Source organism: Ophidiomyces ophidiicola (assembly GCF_022830035.1).
Source record: "Ophidiomyces ophidiicola strain CBS 122913 chromosome Unknown scaffold_19, whole genome shotgun sequence".
Taxonomy (NCBI): domain Eukaryota; kingdom Fungi; phylum Ascomycota; class Eurotiomycetes; order Onygenales; family Onygenaceae; genus Ophidiomyces; species Ophidiomyces ophidiicola.
The window spans coordinates 49,419-68,178 of record NW_026054659.1 but is presented as its reverse complement, the minus strand read 5'-3'; the positions used below and the strand labels follow the sequence as shown (position 1 = coordinate 68,178).

The 18,760-nt window shown below is 45.5% G+C and overlaps 7 protein-coding genes across 7 annotated transcripts; 2 read left to right on the top strand and 5 right to left on the bottom strand.

Moving 5' to 3' along the window:
• Positions 1-32: 32 nt before the first annotated feature.
• Positions 33-1,779, bottom strand: LYS9 (saccharopine dehydrogenase (NADP+, L-glutamate-forming); the record flags this gene model as incomplete). Its single annotated transcript, XM_049253559.1, has 7 exons — positions 33-128; positions 192-1,016; positions 1,069-1,107; positions 1,171-1,457; positions 1,543-1,596; positions 1,651-1,667; positions 1,745-1,779. The coding sequence occupies 7 exons, from the start codon at positions 1,777-1,779 to the stop codon at positions 33-35; spliced, it is 1,353 nt and encodes a 450-aa protein (XP_049107379.1).
• A 316-nt stretch (positions 1,780-2,095) lies between these two features.
• Positions 2,096-3,350, bottom strand: RER2 (cis-prenyltransferase; the record flags this gene model as incomplete). Its single annotated transcript, XM_049253558.1, has 2 exons — positions 2,096-3,067; positions 3,126-3,350. The coding sequence occupies 2 exons, from the start codon at positions 3,348-3,350 to the stop codon at positions 2,096-2,098; spliced, it is 1,197 nt and encodes a 398-aa protein (XP_049107378.1).
• A 990-nt stretch (positions 3,351-4,340) lies between these two features.
• Positions 4,341-6,706, bottom strand: SCT1 (Glycerol-3-phosphate/dihydroxyacetone phosphate acyltransferase; the record flags this gene model as incomplete). The annotated part of the gene is made up of 3 exons (XM_049253557.1): positions 4,341-5,519; positions 5,569-6,480; positions 6,536-6,706. 3 exons carry the CDS (start codon positions 6,704-6,706, stop codon positions 4,341-4,343), a joined length of 2,262 nt encoding a protein of 753 aa, XP_049107377.1.
• A 1,841-nt stretch (positions 6,707-8,547) lies between these two features.
• Positions 8,548-9,928, bottom strand: LOZ57_004514 (uncharacterized protein; the record flags this gene model as incomplete). Its single annotated transcript, XM_049253556.1, has 2 exons — positions 8,548-9,826; positions 9,894-9,928. 2 exons carry the CDS (start codon positions 9,926-9,928, stop codon positions 8,548-8,550), a joined length of 1,314 nt encoding a protein of 437 aa, XP_049107376.1.
• Positions 9,929-10,976: 1,048 nt separating this feature from the next.
• Positions 10,977-11,846, top strand: LOZ57_004513 (uncharacterized protein; the record flags this gene model as incomplete). The annotated part of the gene is made up of 2 exons (XM_049253555.1): positions 10,977-11,216; positions 11,274-11,846. The coding sequence occupies 2 exons, from the start codon at positions 10,977-10,979 to the stop codon at positions 11,844-11,846; spliced, it is 813 nt and encodes a 270-aa protein (XP_049107375.1).
• Positions 11,847-12,337: 491 nt separating this feature from the next.
• QCR6 (ubiquinol--cytochrome-c reductase subunit 6) lies at positions 12,338-12,655 on the top strand (the record flags this gene model as incomplete). Its single annotated transcript, XM_049253554.1, has 1 exon — positions 12,338-12,655. The coding sequence occupies one exon, from the start codon at positions 12,338-12,340 to the stop codon at positions 12,653-12,655; it is 318 nt and encodes a 105-aa protein (XP_049107374.1).
• Positions 12,656-13,712: 1,057 nt separating this feature from the next.
• Positions 13,713-15,373, bottom strand: LOZ57_004511 (uncharacterized protein; the record flags this gene model as incomplete). The annotated part of the gene is made up of 4 exons (XM_049253553.1): positions 13,713-14,513; positions 14,569-14,917; positions 14,980-15,092; positions 15,179-15,373. 4 exons carry the CDS (start codon positions 15,371-15,373, stop codon positions 13,713-13,715), a joined length of 1,458 nt encoding a protein of 485 aa, XP_049107373.1.
• Positions 15,374-18,760: the final 3,387 nt, after the last annotated feature.

Here is an 18,760-nt window from a genome sequence, read left to right as displayed (position 1 = left end):
TTTGTTTCATAAAAGTGACATAACTGAATATTTCAAACAGTCCTCTCAATCATTTCAATACCATAATCTTCCTTAAGAGCCTTAATCAAAGGAGCGCAGATTTTCATGGACATAGGGGCCAGAATTCCCTATACCGCAAGAGTTAATTTAAAGAAAAGATTTTCACAAAGAATTGAAAATAGTGAACATACCTTCTCGCTGATTGTTCCATCAAGTACTTGCTTAACAGCCACGGCACAGGGTACACCTACCAGTCTAGCCATGGATGAATAGCCCTTTGGATCACCATAGTCACATAAAGTGCTTGTTCTTGTTTCCTTGCTACCATCCTTGTGCTCAATTTCAAATCTGTGTTGAAGCATCACCATATCTCTCTCATCAGAGCCATACTGCATCTTCTGCTCCAATGTTGCGCACAAGGTATCCAGTGCATTGCCACGGGGAATAATCTTTTCGTCAGAGAAAAGACCAATCCAACGAAGACCAGCAATAATGCGGTGCTTTTCTTCGGTGGATGGAAATTCGGTCTTGGAAGAGATAGCCCAGGAAAGATCCTTCTCCTCCGATGACGTGGCTCCGAGGACCTTCATAGTAGCCTCTTTCCATGGGATGGGCGACTTGAGAAATTCCTTCGCATCATCATTGAGGAATCCGATGTCAACAAGGACTCGGATCATTTCAGGGAAACCTTGGAAGCGAAGAGTGCCCCGAATGATGGTCTGAGCTTCGGGGATACCATAGCGCTCTTTGTACATAGTAGAGTCACGGTTGGGATAAGCAACAAATGCGAATCCTGGGTAAATGAAGTACGGTTTGGCGGTTCCCATCAGCTCTTTTCCACTCACGGATTCAATCTTTCCATCTTTGTAGTATTTAGCATCATTACGAAGGGCAAGAAGAACACCTCTGCTTGACCAAGAAAATTTGTATCCAAGTGGGTTGTCAGAGCATTCGGGAGCGGGAAGTCCGCCGCAGTAGGAGAGGAAAGAAGTGATTTTGCCACCTTCTTCGTGAACCTACCATATACATAAGCAAATCAACGGTATCAATTAAGCTCGAAAATCATACCTCAGAGATAGTTTTAACAGCATAGAGGTGGTCAATTCCCTATTGAATGCCAAGCTGTTAGCTGTATATATATCTGCCACACCATCTATGGTTTAAGTGTACCGGGTCAAGACCGATCTCATTCATGACCGTAATGCCGGCTTCCTTGGCCTCCTTTTCCAGCTCCAGCATTGCCGGGGACACATAAGACGTTGTCACAACATTTTTCTTGGTCCGAATAGCAGCCTTAATAACAGTGGCGTGGTGCGTGTAAGGGATTAAGGAAACCACAAGGTCGTTCTTGGAGAGTTCAGTGTCGAGGGCATTGCTGTTGTTGACATCTAAGGAAATCGGAGTGGTGTTCTTGATGCCTTCACAGAGTTTCTTTGCGGATTCAAGAGTACGGCAAGCTATTATAAAACACAGGTTACTGACTGCTGTTTATCTAATGTATACTGGCTGTTGCGATACACATGGTTATCAACGGGTGCTTACCAACTGTAACATGGACTCCAGCATTGCCAAGGATCTCGACAGTAGGTTTTGTCACTGTCATTTAGGCGTGTCAGTCAGTCGATTCTATTGTTTAAAGGTATCTCTTACCAAACCCGCTCCCGAGGCTAAAATAAACAAACAAAACTCGTCAGTATCAAATACAGTCACGGTCTACCGGCTGCTTGATTGATTGAGGGCTTACAGCAACACTTTTCGGCCTTCGTAGGATTGAGGCATATTCCAATTGTTTCAGGACGTGAAATAACAGATTTAATGAAGCACTGGTAATCGATTGAGGTGGTTAGAGGATTGCAGTTCCAAGTTCCCCCACTTTGACTTTTCCCCTCCAGCTTATCGCGATAAAGTCGGTGATGACTCAGCAACCAAGAATGGTTGATCAAGGTAAACGGCGGTGTCGTAGGCAGGGTCTAATATTATACAGATCTAAAAACAAATGGAGATAAACAGAAATAAGCATAAACTTCGCTGTAAGGGAATGAAATTGGACAACAGGGTTCCGTTGACAAAGGCATATTTGGCGTCAGGCCTTCAATTACAAAGCTTTGATCTTCCCTAGGGCATCTTCATCAGAAGACCAACCGTTCTGCAAGCTCAATGAATACCCGTCGCGAGTACTAAGAGCACGAGCGTCATCTATGTCCCGGGTTCGTCCTTGTTTTCGAACCCGCCACTGCCATTCCAAAAGAATCGGCAAGAAATCCCAAAGGCCAAAAGACGGCCAGAGAGTATCCAAAAACACAATTTCAGTATCCTGATGACATTGCCAAAGCATAAAGTCACTTAATCGCTGTACACCTGATGTCCGGATTAATAGGTCTAGTGCTGGGTTATCGGCGGTAAACATATGGTCATTGAGAGTCTGGGTGGTAATGGTCTCTGGGGATAGGAAAATAAGCTGGTCGCTATTGGGAGGGTATGTAGTGTAGGGTCCGGAAACTGTAGCAGTCTTAAGTATCGTCTCAGGGGCCTGAATAGTTGTTGCGGAAGAAAGCGACGAGGGCGAGGCGGCACCGTGACAACTACCTCCCTCGTCCTCTGACGGGAGATCAAGCTCCCGACATTCTGGCTCGGCACTAGGTGTTTGTAATCGAATAGTTTCAGCAATTCGCGATTTCGAAAACTGTCTGCGGGAGCCATTCGATGCCGAGCGGTCAAGAGGTGTACTGTATTCGGTCACGGTATTTCGAATAGAGGCGGCAATCTCATCTCTCGATGTATAAGGAAAGCAGATATTGAGAATCGCATCACCATTTCGGCTCGTTACTTCAACGGCTCGATCAATAGCTTCCAATACATCAGGCTTAACCAACTCTCTCCTACCCAGTACTCGAACACTAGCACCATATCTATCAAGCAAATCGCCGTGTTGTGATAACTGTGATAGCTTCACCTTGGCCATCTCCATCAGTGCATCTACTTCGTACTTTGAACGTTTGAAATTCTCAATGCTAAACGCGTAGACAGTCACGACTTTAACGCCAGTTTTGTAGCACACCTCGAGTATCTACAACAGAATCCCAAATTAGTATACCGGTAGACAGAGAGTGGGTATAACAACATACTTTGGCTAACGCTTCGAACCCCAAATTGTGACCCTCTACCCTTTCGATAGCATGGTTCTTAGCGAATCTTCTATTTCCGTCCATCACGAAGGCCACATGTTGTGGGATAGGGCCTTGTTTTAGGGCCCCAATCAACAACTCCCGAACACCATTCATTCCCCATTCGACTGGCGGAGATGAAGCGAGCCATTTTCGCATTCTGGATAGGTGCATAGAGGATGACATTGTGACGAGGAGGTATTGGGGATCGCTCCAGGGTCCGACGGCTGTGCTCGACGTAAAATAGTAAATAAGCGAATATCAAACGGAATAACGAGGCCTGTATCGCTAAAACTAAACACTGATACAGAAAATGTGATTGAATCAACGTAGAGAAATGCCCCGACACTAGGAAGTTGTATGTTCAGCCGTCAACGCCGTGGGCCCGCCGGGGCAGGTTCGCCGGAAGGAACGAGCGGAAGAAACAAAAAAGTCGGAGGACAACGTTGTTTAATCGCCGCCACTCAATATAAGGTCTCCTCAAAGTGATGCCGGAGAAATACCGTCGCGTCGGGAGAGGATCACTCCGAGGATCAGCTAACTGAAGATTGGACAGCCGGTCGATCACGGACCAGGCGGAAGTGGATAGGGGGCCCGAAGAAGATGCACGAACACCGGAGGCCTGCCAGGAGGTCGACAATAAATATTAATGAATTATATAGATGAATCAAGGACAAGATGTTTGGCACTAGTCACCATGGCACCGCAGCTAGCGATTGGAGCTGATCGGCATACGTGGTCTTGAGGATATTTTTTTGGCAGCGAAGGTGAAGAACTGGACGCACCCGTCTTGGCGCTGACGTCTGTCATCCCGGAGGCTGAGGCGCGTAGCCAAGCCGGCGCAGCAAACAACTGAGAAGAAGAATGCTGGTGCCTATACTGGACAAAAGGATAAGATCAAAATACTAGGTACTCCGTAGTATTGTATGTACCTATACACCAGTAACTGAAGCCTTGAGTTGGTTAGTGATGCAACTACTTTTTAAACTCGGACGCCTGTCAAATGAACCGCCTGCTCGAATGAAGAATGGGCACCAACAAAGCAACAAACAAAAAATATCAACAATAGCCATGTATATACATGCGTATCAATATTGTTTGAGGATAACACATGGAAAAAGGCCAAAATAATCAACAAGAGGGCCACACTGATTATCATGTACTGTACAACCCACATTACCTCTGTTTCAGTGACTCCATCCGAACAGGGGACACGGATCCCGAGCTCGCCATTGACCACCCGCTATCCTCACTCTTACGCCGCCGTCGTCCACGCTCTCTCATAGCCCCACGAATTCGTTTGGTGACTTCCGCAAAACTTTCCTTGCTGTCCAAAGTGGTAAGTGCTTTAACAGGGAACCCTGCAGAGCCTACCAGACCACCGCTGGAGCTAGTTCGACTGTGACTATCGCGACTGGGAGGACGTGTAGAGAAAAACCCAATGTTGGCAAGGTCATGGAAGGACTCATTTCTTGGGAGATGATCGTCGGCGTTAGAATTCTCGCCGTCCATCTGGGGTTCAACAATTTCTGGCTTGGGTTTAACAGGGCTATCATCGGTGAAAAATGTCTCTTTGAATGGATCGGCAACAATGCGTGTAGCATCGAAATCAGGGTACAGTTCAGGTCCAAAGGTATTGATCAGGGATGTGACATTTTCGGATAATTCTTGGCGCCGAATCCGAAGTTTATGGAGCGTATTCGCAGACGTTGGATTGAGTGACAGTACCAAAGGGCGGAGGGATTTAATGATATCCATTCCAACTTCACCGACTCTCAAGGCTGCAAACGTAACGGAGGGGAAAAAAATGAACCCAAAGGCCACCACCAACCATAGTGACACCCATTGGGGAACATATCCTTGCACACGGTTATAGTGCGTCCAATAGGTAAGAACAGCGGTATAGAAGGCGTACAATAAGGGCGCGAACGCTAGAGCAACAAGAAGTTTCCACGTAGCCATTACATCCCGGCCTTGAATTTTAACACTTGATGCCGCAAGTGCTTCTCTCGATTTTTTTATAGAAATCGTTTTCGTTGCCACAAACACAGGGGCAAAGAGGATCAGGCCAGGTAGCGTGGCGATGGTCATGACAGCAAGTTTAATGAGGCGATATATCAAAGTAGTGACAACCTTAAGAATCGAGAATTTTGCATACTCGACCTGGTGGTCCCGGATCCCAAGTAGCCACAGCTGTTTATTATATTCCATCACTGACTTTTTAACTTCAATGATTTTCGGATCATCTTTATAGTGTTCATAGCCTTTGACTAAGCGACGATTAAGCTCCACCACGACAGGAAGGGGCAGCTTTTTGCCAGTCGGATTGTATAAACGTCTGGCAGCTTGAATTAACTGTAGAGATGTGTCAGAGAAGTTAAAGAGGGGGGGAGGCCTGACATACCATTAATGTTTCGTAGTCCGTAGAAGTTACCGTGACGGAAACGAGGGCCTGGTAGATAGTACTTAATAGCGAACCAACCGCTTCGCGCCTATGACCATCCCGGTACATCTGAACGAGCTCTGGAGGAACTTCAATGGGGTTTCCAAATTCGATAACCGCTCGAGAACGAAATTTGTGGGCATGGAAGTAATTCATCCCACATGGCACGATCTTCACAGAACACTCAGGGTTTTCAGCCAAGGCTCCAAGGGCCATCAGTGCTACGCCAGCTTTTAAAGGAAGAAGGTCGGGGCGATCGTGACTACCACCCTCTGGGAAAATTCCAATGCAGCCGCCGTTGTTAAGCGTATCAAAAACCGCCCTGTAGACTTTCGTTTGATCAATATGAGGTGCCACCTTAAATTTGCTACCCTTAAAATTGGAATTGTCGTGATGTGAAGCTTCCCCAGTAACCCTCCCGTCCGTGGTAATGTCATGTCTGCCCGTCAATTGATAAATGGCGTCTCTAGTCCTGAAGGGCTTCTTCAAAATTATTTCTTCGGGACCACGTATTTCGCTGATATCTGTGCTAGCAGCCTGTCCATTGACGGTCGGAAGTGTAATTGTCCCACCAACTTGAAATTCCGGGTTCTCAAAATTGGTACCAATTCCCCGTAAAACTGTGGGGTTGTTGATGGGGTCAGGCAGATATATAGTTCCCCGACCTGGCTTCATATTATCCATTGCTCGAGAGACGGGTACAGCGCCAGAAGCCCTGGCAAGTATCCCGATGAACTTTCGCCGGAAAGATTTCTCCGCGATAAGAAAGGCAATCCGTCTCTGTAGCTCTCGGCGCACAACACGCATTAAAATCAAGGAGTCCACGAACTGTTCCGTAGATGATGAAATGAACGCAGTTAGCCGAAGAACATTCTCGCATGAAAGTAGAGGATTGGTATGGCTGGTTTAGCAAGGAGTCATATCGCACCTGATTCGCATGTGGAGCAGCAACAAGTATCACTGCGCCTCTTTTAGGAACTTTCCAAGATCCTCGGGGATGTACTTCTCGAAAAAACAAATCTACGAGCACTGAGAATAACCATAGCATTGTGTCGTACACCCATGCCACCATGGGCCGATACGTTGGGGCTCCCGCCATTATGGAAAAGCTCGATGGTCCAGATTAGAAATTTCTTAGCCTCCCTGGACGGACTTCCACTTGGACGGTTAATGTCGTGTTTCTATCATAGAGAGGCTACTGCCGATAATGCTTCCGGATCGCGGTACCGGTAATATCAATGGTAGCAACACAGACTGCTGTTATGGCAGTTGAGATAACAAAAATCTTCGTATGTCCACGGACAGCTGAGGAACGGGGCAGGGTCTTCCGCAAGCTGCTCAAAAAGGTGCTATTGAACTGTTTGGAAGAAGTACAATGTTAATTTGGCACATTCCAAATAATAGGAAACTGGTGGGAGGAGTGGGTGAAATACAAAAAACCGCATTATCCCCTCGTTTAAAATGTTTGAATCCGAGCCACTACTGGTAGGAAGGAAAAGTGAAAGCGACTCAAGCGAAGGCCTAAATCTAGGCCTTGATCTTGGTAGCTCCGGCTGTGGGGGAGCACGAGAGCGTTTAGGCTCGGTAGGGTGGGATGGGGGGAGTGGAGAAACAGAAAGGAAGAAGATGGAGAGGTGGAAGCTCAGCGCACGTCGGTCATATCATATATAAGATTGCTTATCTGGCGAATCTTGCTGGAGCGCATCCAACGTCGCTTCATGCCAACACGCCAAAGCTGGAATTGCCCGCACCGCGCTAACTAACTAACTAGGCCTGATTTGGCATGGCGTGTGCGTGCCGCGATCAGACTTCCGTCAGCCCGCCTTGCATGCCGCCTTGTCGAACCCTCGACTGTAGCACGAGAGGGCCGGAAAGGGCGTGGATGGCCTCCAAAGTGCAGCCAAAGTCTATGGTCTGGATAAATGGCAGCTGCAATCGCTCCCGCCCTCAACCCAGTGTTTATCTGATATCAGCCCCAAATGCCACGACGCAATGCCCTCCATGTGTTTTTAGCAGCTGAGCGGGACCGACAAGAAACCGGCTTGCTTCAGCTGTTTTCCAAGCTTCCTAAAACACCCAGCACGCGACACCCGCGATGCATTTTTTATTGCTTTACCGTCTGGTTGTTTAAATCCTTGACTATCCCGCTATACCATCTCTCGAGCTTCAATACGTAAAGCAGGGATTGTATCCAGACACACGTAACTACGCCTAGAATGCGGGTACTCCATATGCTATTATTGTATATGAATGTATTACACACTTAGCATCTGATTTGATCTCCATCAAGTGCTCCGCATGGAACTTCCAGATCGAAATGTGCATGCATGCCCGGATAGGTAACTAGTGAGTTGCAATTGGTTGCGAACTGGGCCGAGCTTAGCCGCCCCTCTCTTCTTGACTGAGTCTAGAACGATAGATGCGAAGCCTAAGTAGAGGCCACGCGCTACTACTACTTGCTCCATATACAGGCACAGTGGCACACGATAATATTTTGCGGCTTACTCGACAGCTTTATGTAAACTCTAAAGGAGCTTTAGGATGTTTTCCTTCCCAGTACAGAGCAGACGTGACGCCTTATGCCTATAATAGAAAGCGCTATAGTTGCATGCGATCTTCTAGGTCAGAACAGAGATCTTTGTTTTATGCTTCTTGAAGGTTTCCGTCTCATGTACTTCGTAAGTATCCCTTGAAGAAAACCGGAGCTTCTGTCTGCGATTTTGAATCATAGATATGACGTCATGATTACCGCCAGTTGATGCGCCGAGTCATGTTAATCTCTTCACATATGTACTGGTGAAAATATGAAAAGAATTTTGTTCGTTAGTTCCTGATTTCCCTCGGGTGTACCACTTGGGAAGAGTTCTACCAGCAGAAAGCTAAATAATGCTCTCGACAATCCAGCTTGGTCAAAGGAACGGCACTACATCGCAAAGATGTTTATTTAGTCCTTCCCTGAAAGTCTAGCTCCATCCTTTTCATTCTTTCCATATAGTGTCGGTCTCTGACCTTCCACCGGTTTTCCCACTGCTCTTCCACCTCGTTTCTGACTGTTTGAATTTGAGATTCCATCCCCTTCTCAAGATGTTCAAGCCTCTGGCGTAGATCGTCAATAGTAAAGTCCCGTAACTTTAGCTCCTTGCGATAGACCTGATCTAATTCGTTTAGCCTTTCTCTCATTGCTGCCAATTCTTTATCTCGTATATGAAGGGCTTTTCTATGATCCCGATCAATGCTGCGAATGAGCCGTGTATAATGGATACTGATGTCGTTCTCCGAATCCATTGATGGCGGTGCGGTCCCATCAGCATGGTGCTCTTCGATCCTGACCGGGCTTTCAGGAATCAGTATGTTTGAGCCGTCATTTTTTAGTGAATCCTCAGGACCTTTAGCCTCCTCAGGGGGTGCCGTTCGTTTGAAACTGTGAGGGAAACTTCCAATGACATTCAGCCCAATATTTACCGGATATCCGGAGCTGCAGATTCGGGGCTCTGCAGAACGAGTGGCACGAGTGTCTTCAGCTTCTTCAGCCGAAATACCTGCTGTCTGAAGTATTTCAGTCGAAAGTTTGGGTAAACGAACTCCATTTCGTCGTCGAAGCGGTGACGAAAGTGCTTTCAAATGACTGTATGCGCGTTCCGGTATGTTTCCTTGTGAAGCAGACCTCTTTTTCGCTAAACATAGTTTATCTGGGCCTGGATGAAAGGACATTGACCTTTCAACTGTCTGCTCATTGCCAGTGACTGTGGAGCCATGCTCTCTGTTTATCGCTTCATGTAATGGCGTTGATGAGCTGATAACACGTTCAGAGCCTACAACGGCTCCAGGTACCCCATCGGGAAAAGAGTGGGGTGGGGGCGAGGAGTACGCAGGCAGATCGTTCTGCTCCAAAACAGAGATTTTCGACGCATCTCGATTGATGTGAAAGAGCTTCCCGCCAAGAACAAGGTCGACGCTGCGAATACTCCTCGCCTCTTCTTGCAAGGTTCCAATGGTCAACCCCGTCCGTGTCGATATAACACTGGAGGCTCGACTCGGCCGTGGTCCAAATGAAATCGTTTCGATCGCTGGAGGAATGAAAGTGAGGGCAACAGTTGTCTTGACTCGGAGTTCAAAGAGGTGAATTCCGTAGTCATACGGGCTAAGGGCAGGGAATCCGACTTCGCTTGAGGCCGGGTTTCTGGACGCTCCATGTTGAATAGCGGATGGGGAAATAGAGCTAATATATAACTCTCACCAGGTTAGAATCGCTCGAAATAGCAATAGTCTTCACTATCAAATGTCACCTATTTCCGTGTACTATACGAGCTGTACTCAACATTAGCAACTTATATATCTTTTTTGAACCTGAGTTATTTGTGTTTTTAGGGACTGTGACGTCTGGGGTTGCTTTTTGTCTCCCAGCCAGCAGGCAGCAATGTGGGGAAATATTGCTAAGGCTGAAGAGGGCATAAATACGACTGCAGCACACTAGTTAACTAGTTAGTTAATCAACTAACTAGCCAGTCATTCCCAGCATGAAGTATACGGCACTTCTAGGAGCTCAAGCAAAAATACCGTGCTAGTTTCCATCTGTGAATTAAGCCTGTTCTTGGTTTGGGCCATTTTCGCGGACATAAGAAAGGTTAGTTATACTGGCGTTGAAGTTCCTCCAAAACTGTGTGATTTGTATATACTGGCATGCTAGCATCGCCACAATGTAGTCGATAAATAACTTTCCGTGGTATATCTTGTGCCCTAGGGATTTGGCAGAGTTTAATGTAGTTAGTTAACTAACTAGCTAGTTAGAACTTAGTGGTTAAGGTTGGGGGGGAGAGCCCGGAACCACGAATCCATCCACAAGCTCACTTCGACCACGCCGTTAGGGACACTCGGATATCTCTAAGCCAAGGGGCGTCTATAAGGCACCCTGACATTGGCTGTCAACGGAACATCCGAAAAGGAGGGCTAGGAAGGAAGACGTTTTGACCGTCTCATTTACGAGACATACCTTGGCCTCCTGTGATCCATTCATTAGTTATTCCCACCCGCAAATATCCTATAACTACTACAACCGACCCGCTGTCCCGGACCTTCTAGTTGATTCGGCCCGCTTTAACTGGCGATCGAGGCATCCCGCATTAGGCGCGGTAACCTCGTCTTTTTGGCACAAAGACCGTCTTCGAAATAGAAAAGCCACAACAACTGCCTGGATCCCTGAATATTTTTCAAAGGCTATTCCTACTTTTTGAAAATGTCTATAAAGTACGTTGACAAACCCCCGCTTCCTTCATCCCTCTCCCCAAACCCTATACATACAAACCGATGATACTGTCGTAACTACCCCGCCGTGATGCCCTAATACTGTTGAGGTTTTATACCCAAGCACCATGGGCCGTCCAACATCGCCGCAAAAGTTTCCGAAGAGGTCAATACTAAGCAAACTACGCACACGCAGCTGGGTAATGCTCAATGAAGCGGATGGTTTTGTCCGTCTGCCAAACGAGCGACTTATATACACCTCCCCACCCCGGACAAGCATCAGTCTGAACAGCATCAATTCAAATGCTGGAGACGAGTCTTTAGCGTTGCAAAGCAGTACTGGCTGTGTGCATCTTACAAACCAACGAGTATGCACTAGGCATATAGCTAATTGACTAAACCAGACTATGCTGACTCAAGGATAGATTGTCTATCTCCCTGCAAATCATACCCCAGAATTTCAATCATTCTCTGCGCCACTTCTAAATTTTCATGACACTCACGTTTCAGCTCCGTTTTTTGGCCCCAACGTATGGACGGCAGTGGTTCAACCAGTTGTAGGAGGCGGTATTCCATCATCGAACGTCGCCGTGCAGTTGAAGATGACATTCAAAGATGGCGGCGCTTTTGATTTCCATTCCGCTTTCGAGAGAATAAAAGAACGGTTGCAGCAAGTTGTTGAGCAAGCACGGGAAAGTGGGATGGTCTCTGGCCGAGGACCGCAGCATACGGGTGCGTATGAGGGCGTCAATTTCACAAACGTTCATCTCGAGGACCTTCCAGCCTACGAAGGCCCAAATTCAATATCAACTATTTCACCGCCTACTTTCTCAGAAACATTGAGCTCGAACAATGGCGTTCAGACGCAGAGCAATTTGCGGCAGGGTGCGGTTGGGGGAGCGTTCGAGCCGCCTACAGACCCTCCTCCAGGTTATGAAGAGACCCAACGGCAAGGAATCGCTACTGATCTTGAAGACCGGATTCGTCGAGCTCAGTAATCTTAGCTCCCTGGCCCTTTGGGAAACAAGCATTGACCAGAGTGGAGGGTAAAGTGCCTGATGTGTAGCCGGGGACGCAGTATGTTCGATAATCAAGATGTACGTATTAGTGCGCTCATCAATTCAGCATCCTTATCTCAAGAGTATAATATATATATATACATAGTCGGGGTATTCAAGAACACTGTCTCAACATAACAAAAAGAGTAAAAGTCGAAGCTTAACACGTCAGATTTTGGGTCCATGCCTCGGCACGGAACGGAAGAACATACCTTCCGTGCCAGCCAACCACGTGTGGCCCAATTCCAATCGGCCAATCACGCCCGCCAATCGTGTTAGTAATCTGGACTCCCCCAATGTGCAAAATGCAAGCAAAGCGAAACTCATCGAGACGTCTATTCGAAGAGTCGACAGGACGAAAGATCAATTGACTCCCCGCCCATCCCTAATCGGCTCTCTCTTACCTCAAACCTCCCCTACTGCACATCAAAATGGGCCTATCGGAGCTTTTCGCCGACTTCGTGAGCGCCGTCGGCTTCACGGAAGTCCAGGCTGAGGCGCCGCCTGCGGAGGATACTCCTGCCCCAGTCGAAGAGGCTGAGGAGGACGCCCCCGAAGCCGCTGCCGAAGAAGCCGAGGAAGCCGAGGAAGAGGACGCAGAAGAGGAAGAAGAGGAGGAGGAGGAGGAGGAAGAGCCAGAAGATATCAAGCCCAAGTTGGAGGAGGGTGAGTTCTTACGCTCTGCTGTTTTGAGCTTTGGTTCTGTCGACAAGATTGTTGGAGCGTCGAAGCGGCCGGATGGTTTTTAGAAGCCATGGGTTTTTTCGTCATCGACGGCTGCCAATCCTGTCTCAATAACCAGAGCTCTCTACGCATGTAGCTAACATGAAATTGCGATGCATAGAATGCGCCAATTCGAACCAATGCGCCCCACACAAACATCACTTTGATGAATGCGTCGAGAGAGTTACTCGAAACTCCGAGGACCCTGATTTCAAGGGACCCCACGAAGATTGTGTCGAGGAGTGTAAGGCTTCCCCGTGCTGCTTTTACCCATTCAATCGCCGCCCCTCAAAGTAGTGATCGGTGGCACATATATTATGTGAATGCTAATTGTGCATAGTCTTCCATCTACAACACTGTGCTACCCAGTGTGCCGCTCCCAAATTGTGGGCAGCTCTCAAGTAAAAGACGAGCCGGCACGTTGTTCCCTCCTCTCTTAAGATTAGAATCCTACGACATATTTTCCATCAGCGGTGGTTACAACAGCGTGTATGTACGTTTCGAATACCACAACCTTGATAAGTCGGCAGAGAGGAGATGTGCGTGTACAGTATATTTATATTGGATCAAAAAATCAAAAAAAATATTCGAACGCAACCGGTATTAACTTCCCTGTCGGGGTGGTTTACGTTACTATCCCGGATTTCCCAGTGTGCACCCCCATGCACTCCGTATGCGCATTTTGAAGGCCCCCCTATTTGGGATTTTTTAAGATCTTCTTGCTCTTTTTCCCTCCCACATTAGACTCTCCCAAACCATGTACATTTAAAAGAACTATCCAGGCTAAAAATAGAATGGTAACTTTTCATTTGAAACCCCATTTATTTACCATTGTATTGGTACGGGGTCGTTGGTGCATCGTGTATCGTTGCCCAAATGTACGGAGCGCGGAGCACTGGGTGCACGTAGATTATTTTATAGAATTAACAGGCGCGCTACTGTCGCCGAAGAAAAGTCTGAACAAGCAAATATACATACAAAAAAAAGGAAAAAAAACCCCAACAAGGTCTTATCATTGTTCAGTCACATAATATTTCCAAAAGCAGCGTGGTATCAGCCTATTTCAACAATTTCGAAAATACGCTATAAATTACCCGTGTTGTGATCCCCTGTTGCTGTACAAGTCACCCCTCTATCCGCGTTTCTTCTTGCTTTCGCTTGTTGTTCGGCTTCCAGCCTTCTCTTCCCCACCTTTCTACTCACTTGTCCAAAAATAAAAGGCGTAGGCACCACAATTGCTGCCATTACAGCCTGGAAAATAAGAGCTCGTTTCATATTCAGGGGTGGCTTTGCATTCGGGCTTGCCTTCAGCGCCGTCTCGATGAGAACAAACGCGGCACCGAATATCTGACCACCAACCCAGCAAAGCGTGCTGGGGATCTCAGGAGAAATTGGATATGTTATTTCGACGAGGTACTCAAGAATTACGGGGAGAATAGCAAAACTGGAAGCACCAAGAATAGAGGCAACAACGTAAGGCCCGGCGACGCTAGGTGACTCTGGTGCAAAGACGAAGCCAAGATACGAAAGCGCGATAATCGGTATGAGGACTCGAATCGTGCCTAAGTAATGTTTGTATTTGTCGATAATCGGGGAGCATATTGCAGCGGCAACGAGGCCGACGAAGATCAGGAGAGCGCCAGTGATGCCAGCCTCCATCTCGGAGAAGCCATGGGGCTGGAGAATTTGATTAAGAAGAGAAGAGATGCTGTTGAAAATGCCAATATATATGCTAAAGGGAAAGAAAACCAGCCAGAACTCAAGGGCATACATGAGCTTGATGAGACTTTCGCGCAGAGGAATCCGGGCTACGCCAACAGCGGGATTAGGGGGTGTGGGCGGAAGAGAGGGAATAAAGAAGGAAGGAATGCACGCGACACTCGACTAATTCATCATCAGCAACGGGCATAGAATATCAGGATGACTAGGGGAGGTCTACCACTATCGAGACATAAAGCACCATATTCGGTACTTCGCTGGGCTTTGTCGCCCACATTGGGCCGATCAGCTGGCCCAAGGCGCCGCCTAGCGGGTTTGCCAGAGTCGCAACCGCGGTCGCGCTGGTTCGTCCACGATCACTAAACCAAGCATCGCTGTATCTCGTAGGGGCCGTCAAGACAAACGGCTGCGCGAATCCAATAATGATCTGGCCAAACATGGTCAGGCCGAACATGCCGTTATTCGCTTTTGTGCCCGCATACCGGACCCAGTTCCCGATCAGCAGCAGCGCGGCGCACGCAACGATCGAGGGCTTGGGCCCTCCTTTATTCAGAGTCCATATAACAATGCTGGTGTTGCAGCGCGTTAGCAGTGTCTTCGTGCCGAACGCCGGAAACTTAGCGACACTTACGGACTGGTAACGCAGAAAGCGAAGAGGAACCCGGTACTGAGCCAATTGATTGCACTCTCAGAAACATTGAAATATTGCGCCGATGTCTTTGACACTGCCGAGAAAGTGAGCCACTGGACAACTTGGTTAGCGTTTATTGTCGAATAACGGATTGGGCCACTCCTCGATACGGAAAAGGAGTCTCATATAATGAACATACATCCCAGCTGACAACAATATTCAACAGAACCAGCTGCCCCAGCCCAAAGAAGCGACGTTTGTACACCTTGTAGTCCCCTTCGATATGGGCTATGGAGGCTTCGGGGCTGGGGCCATCATCTTTGGTCTCCTTGATGCGACCCAATATCGGCTTCATAACATCTGGCTCCACGTTGTTTTGACGGCCAGAGTCCATGTTGTGCTCACTAGCATACCCAACTCACAGCTGTTGGGTTGCGAGGGAGAATCCTCCATGATATGTAAACTAGGTGCGGAGTAAGGGAGTGCGCTAGCAATGTCTGGAGTTTATTCGCGCTATTTTGGTTGACGTACTTTGGAACAGCCGAAAAGCTTCCAAAAAGCTTCATGTGAAATCACACTCGGAACCACTGAGTGCCTTGAGTTGACATAGTCCCAAAAGTAGCTACAAGTGTAGTGGTTAGTACTATGAGGTTTCCTTTGGTGTATGCATAGTTAGTTGAGCCACCAGAGTGACAGTCCTGGTGTCCCAAAAATAGCTAACTATCGCTAAAATGACACGCCAGCTTTACAAAAAATCTGCTGGATGGCTCCAACAGGATGAAAAGGATCACCAGTTTCTGCGCGTTGTCTAGTTAGTGGGTATCAATATGGAGGGGGCCAAGGCCACCTGGAACTCTTTGACAGAAGAGAATTAGGGAACTCGCGCTGGATACTCTGTACGGAGTAGTAGTAAGTTATGTCCATACGTAACGTTATTAGATTGCGGCTAGCCATAGCTTAGGACGATATCGCCATAGATAATAGACGGTTACACCGATGGCACCGTGAACTGCGAGCCTGCCATAGATAAAAGAGGCAAGGCACATCTCAAGACACGGGCGCCAAAATTAAAATCAACGGAAAAGGCCGTCGGAGACTCGATGTGGCATGAAGAGGCTGAGAAGAGCCAATGGACTCAGCCCACGATACTCCATCGGCGCCGAATATTGTCCAAGAAAGCTGCTAGTGGGCTGTTGATTGGAGTGTTTACCTACAAGGCTGGGTGAAGCTTCCGAGACGGACTGGAAAAGGTCACGATCAGAAAGTATGCAGCACACACGGAGCGTGTTTCTTTTGCGCTCGCAATCTGCATCATAAATATCCGCCTTTCATACCCTCCTGGCCTCAGTTGCTCCTCTCAGCTGATCATCAAGCAACAAATACTCCGTATACAAAGCATGCTGAGCTGAGACCACCCCCAGGGCTGAGAACCTGTTTCGCTTAGGGTAGTTAGCGCCGGGCCGAGACCCTTTCGCAACATTGTTTATCCTAACGCCAAGCGGTGAGTGGCGCTGATATAAGCAGAACGCATGGATCGCTGTTGAGCAGGAGTCAGGTGACTTGTCAGGTGACCAGGTCTCCGAAGGAGGAACCGGAGAACTGTAGGTTTGCCACCTCCTCCTCTTGACCACAGTACCAATTTCATTATCTTTGTCTATCAGACTGGTGGAGATTTGCTAGAGGTTTTTCATATGTTTTTTCTGTAGTCTTGATTATAGCATGTTTGTCTATAAGTATCTGTGTCTCATTTGTTAGAAGCAAGATCAGATGCAATATTATAGACACTTAGTTACATGATCATCATATGCTTCTGTGTCATCTGATAGTTATGAGTCTGAACTCTTTCAAGAATTTAATTATTATCTAAAGATACATTCAACATACTTTATTTTACTCTTATTACTCATATAAATAGAGATCACTATTAAGTATCTTGAGATCATACATTGAACTTTCTATTTAAGCTTAAATCTTAATTATGAAGTTTGCAGAGATCTAATGCATCTATATATTTATCAATCTAAGTCTATGAAAAATCATAATCTAGAGTCAATGTCTCACTTCAATAATTAATTAAAAATAAATAAATTATCTAGAAGAGTTGTTATGCTAAATAGTTCTGATAATTGAAAAGAATGAATTGAAGACATCAAGCATTTAGTAAATCTTCACTAATTGTAACTGTATGTCAATTCAACAAAAGAAATGCATTCTGAACTTTGGAAATTTATTATAGAGAATTTTCTTTCTTCTGAAAAAACTGAAGAAACTGCAACTTCTGTGAATACAAAACATGCAAGAAATATGCAAAGAGATTGATACAGAACTTAAAAGAAGAGAATCTTAGTAATGCAAGAGCTACAGAAGACAATAAGAAATTATGTAGATTCATCTCTGAGAATTCTTACAATAAATAAATCAGATAGTATAGAAACTACTGCAAAAGAACATCTGAAAGCTCTATATGCTAGAAATGTGATGAATGCTTCTCAATTGAAAGCTAGACTAATAGAGAAATTCAAAACTTTTAAAGAAGAGTCAAAGAATCAAGCAATTAAAGCATATTTACTAAACTATAAAGAAGCATTGAATTGAGCAACTATGTATAATATGTGTGAATATATCTGTGAATCTTTTGTCTTGAAACAATTTCTGAGAGCTATCTCTTTAAATTATAGAAAGTTCTTCTATACATATCTATCTAAGCTTCTAATTGAAAAGAATTTGAATTGGAAACATGAGCTGAATGTTTATAGACATATTCAGATATTTTGACAGTTGTTAAAGAAAGATACTGAGTCAGATCAAAGTAATAAGTTGTCAGCATATTCCACTGAAAGAATTATTTAAAATAAGCTGTTGGGAGAGAATAATGAAAGTATAAACTCTGCATGTCTTTGCAGAGAGCAACATAATTGAGTGTACTGTTCATATTTTAATTCACTTGTTCAATCAACAGGCTGAAAATCAGATCCAAAAATTGATAATAAGATCAAGAAAGCATTGAAGAATTCAGTGAACAAAAGAAAATTAAAGAAAAAGATTGCAAATTGAAAGAAATTGAAGAATTCAAATAATACTGAAGAAGTTAGTGCTTCAGATGATGTGACAGATAATGATGCTAACAAAGCTGTTGTCAAGACATTCTCTAATTCAACTATCTTCACTTTCATAATGATTTTTAACTTCACTAACATGAGTGATAAATATGAATCCTATTCATTATGAAACAGCTTCATATTAGATGGGGGTGCAGATGCACATATTTGCAATGATTTTATAAGATTTCAAAACTATCAGAACACTGATTCTTCAGATATTATGCTTGTTGAAAATACTTATTGTAAAATTCATGAATACAGTGATGTTAAAGTTTATATTCAAATGTCAGCAGATGCTGACAAGATATTACTAAAGAATATTCTCTATGTTTCTGACTTTCATACAAATCTAGTAGCACATGAATTACTGTGTGTGAAGAGTTGTTATTTGAATGATGAATCTCTTATGATTTACTATGCTGGCACAAGAGATATCTTGTTCAATTTGACTGTTAAAAAGAGAAAAATGGTCATTGAATACAGATCTATTAATGTTGCAACAGACAGTATAATGAAGAGTGTTTTTACTGTCTTATTAAATGAAGATTTAATTAATAAATCAGTCATGATGTTGATCTTCAGCTCACTGAAAATCATAAATATTTAACATCTGAAACTTAATCATCTGAACAGAAAGTCTCTGACACATCTTTTAAAGATGTCTATTGATGTGAAATTTG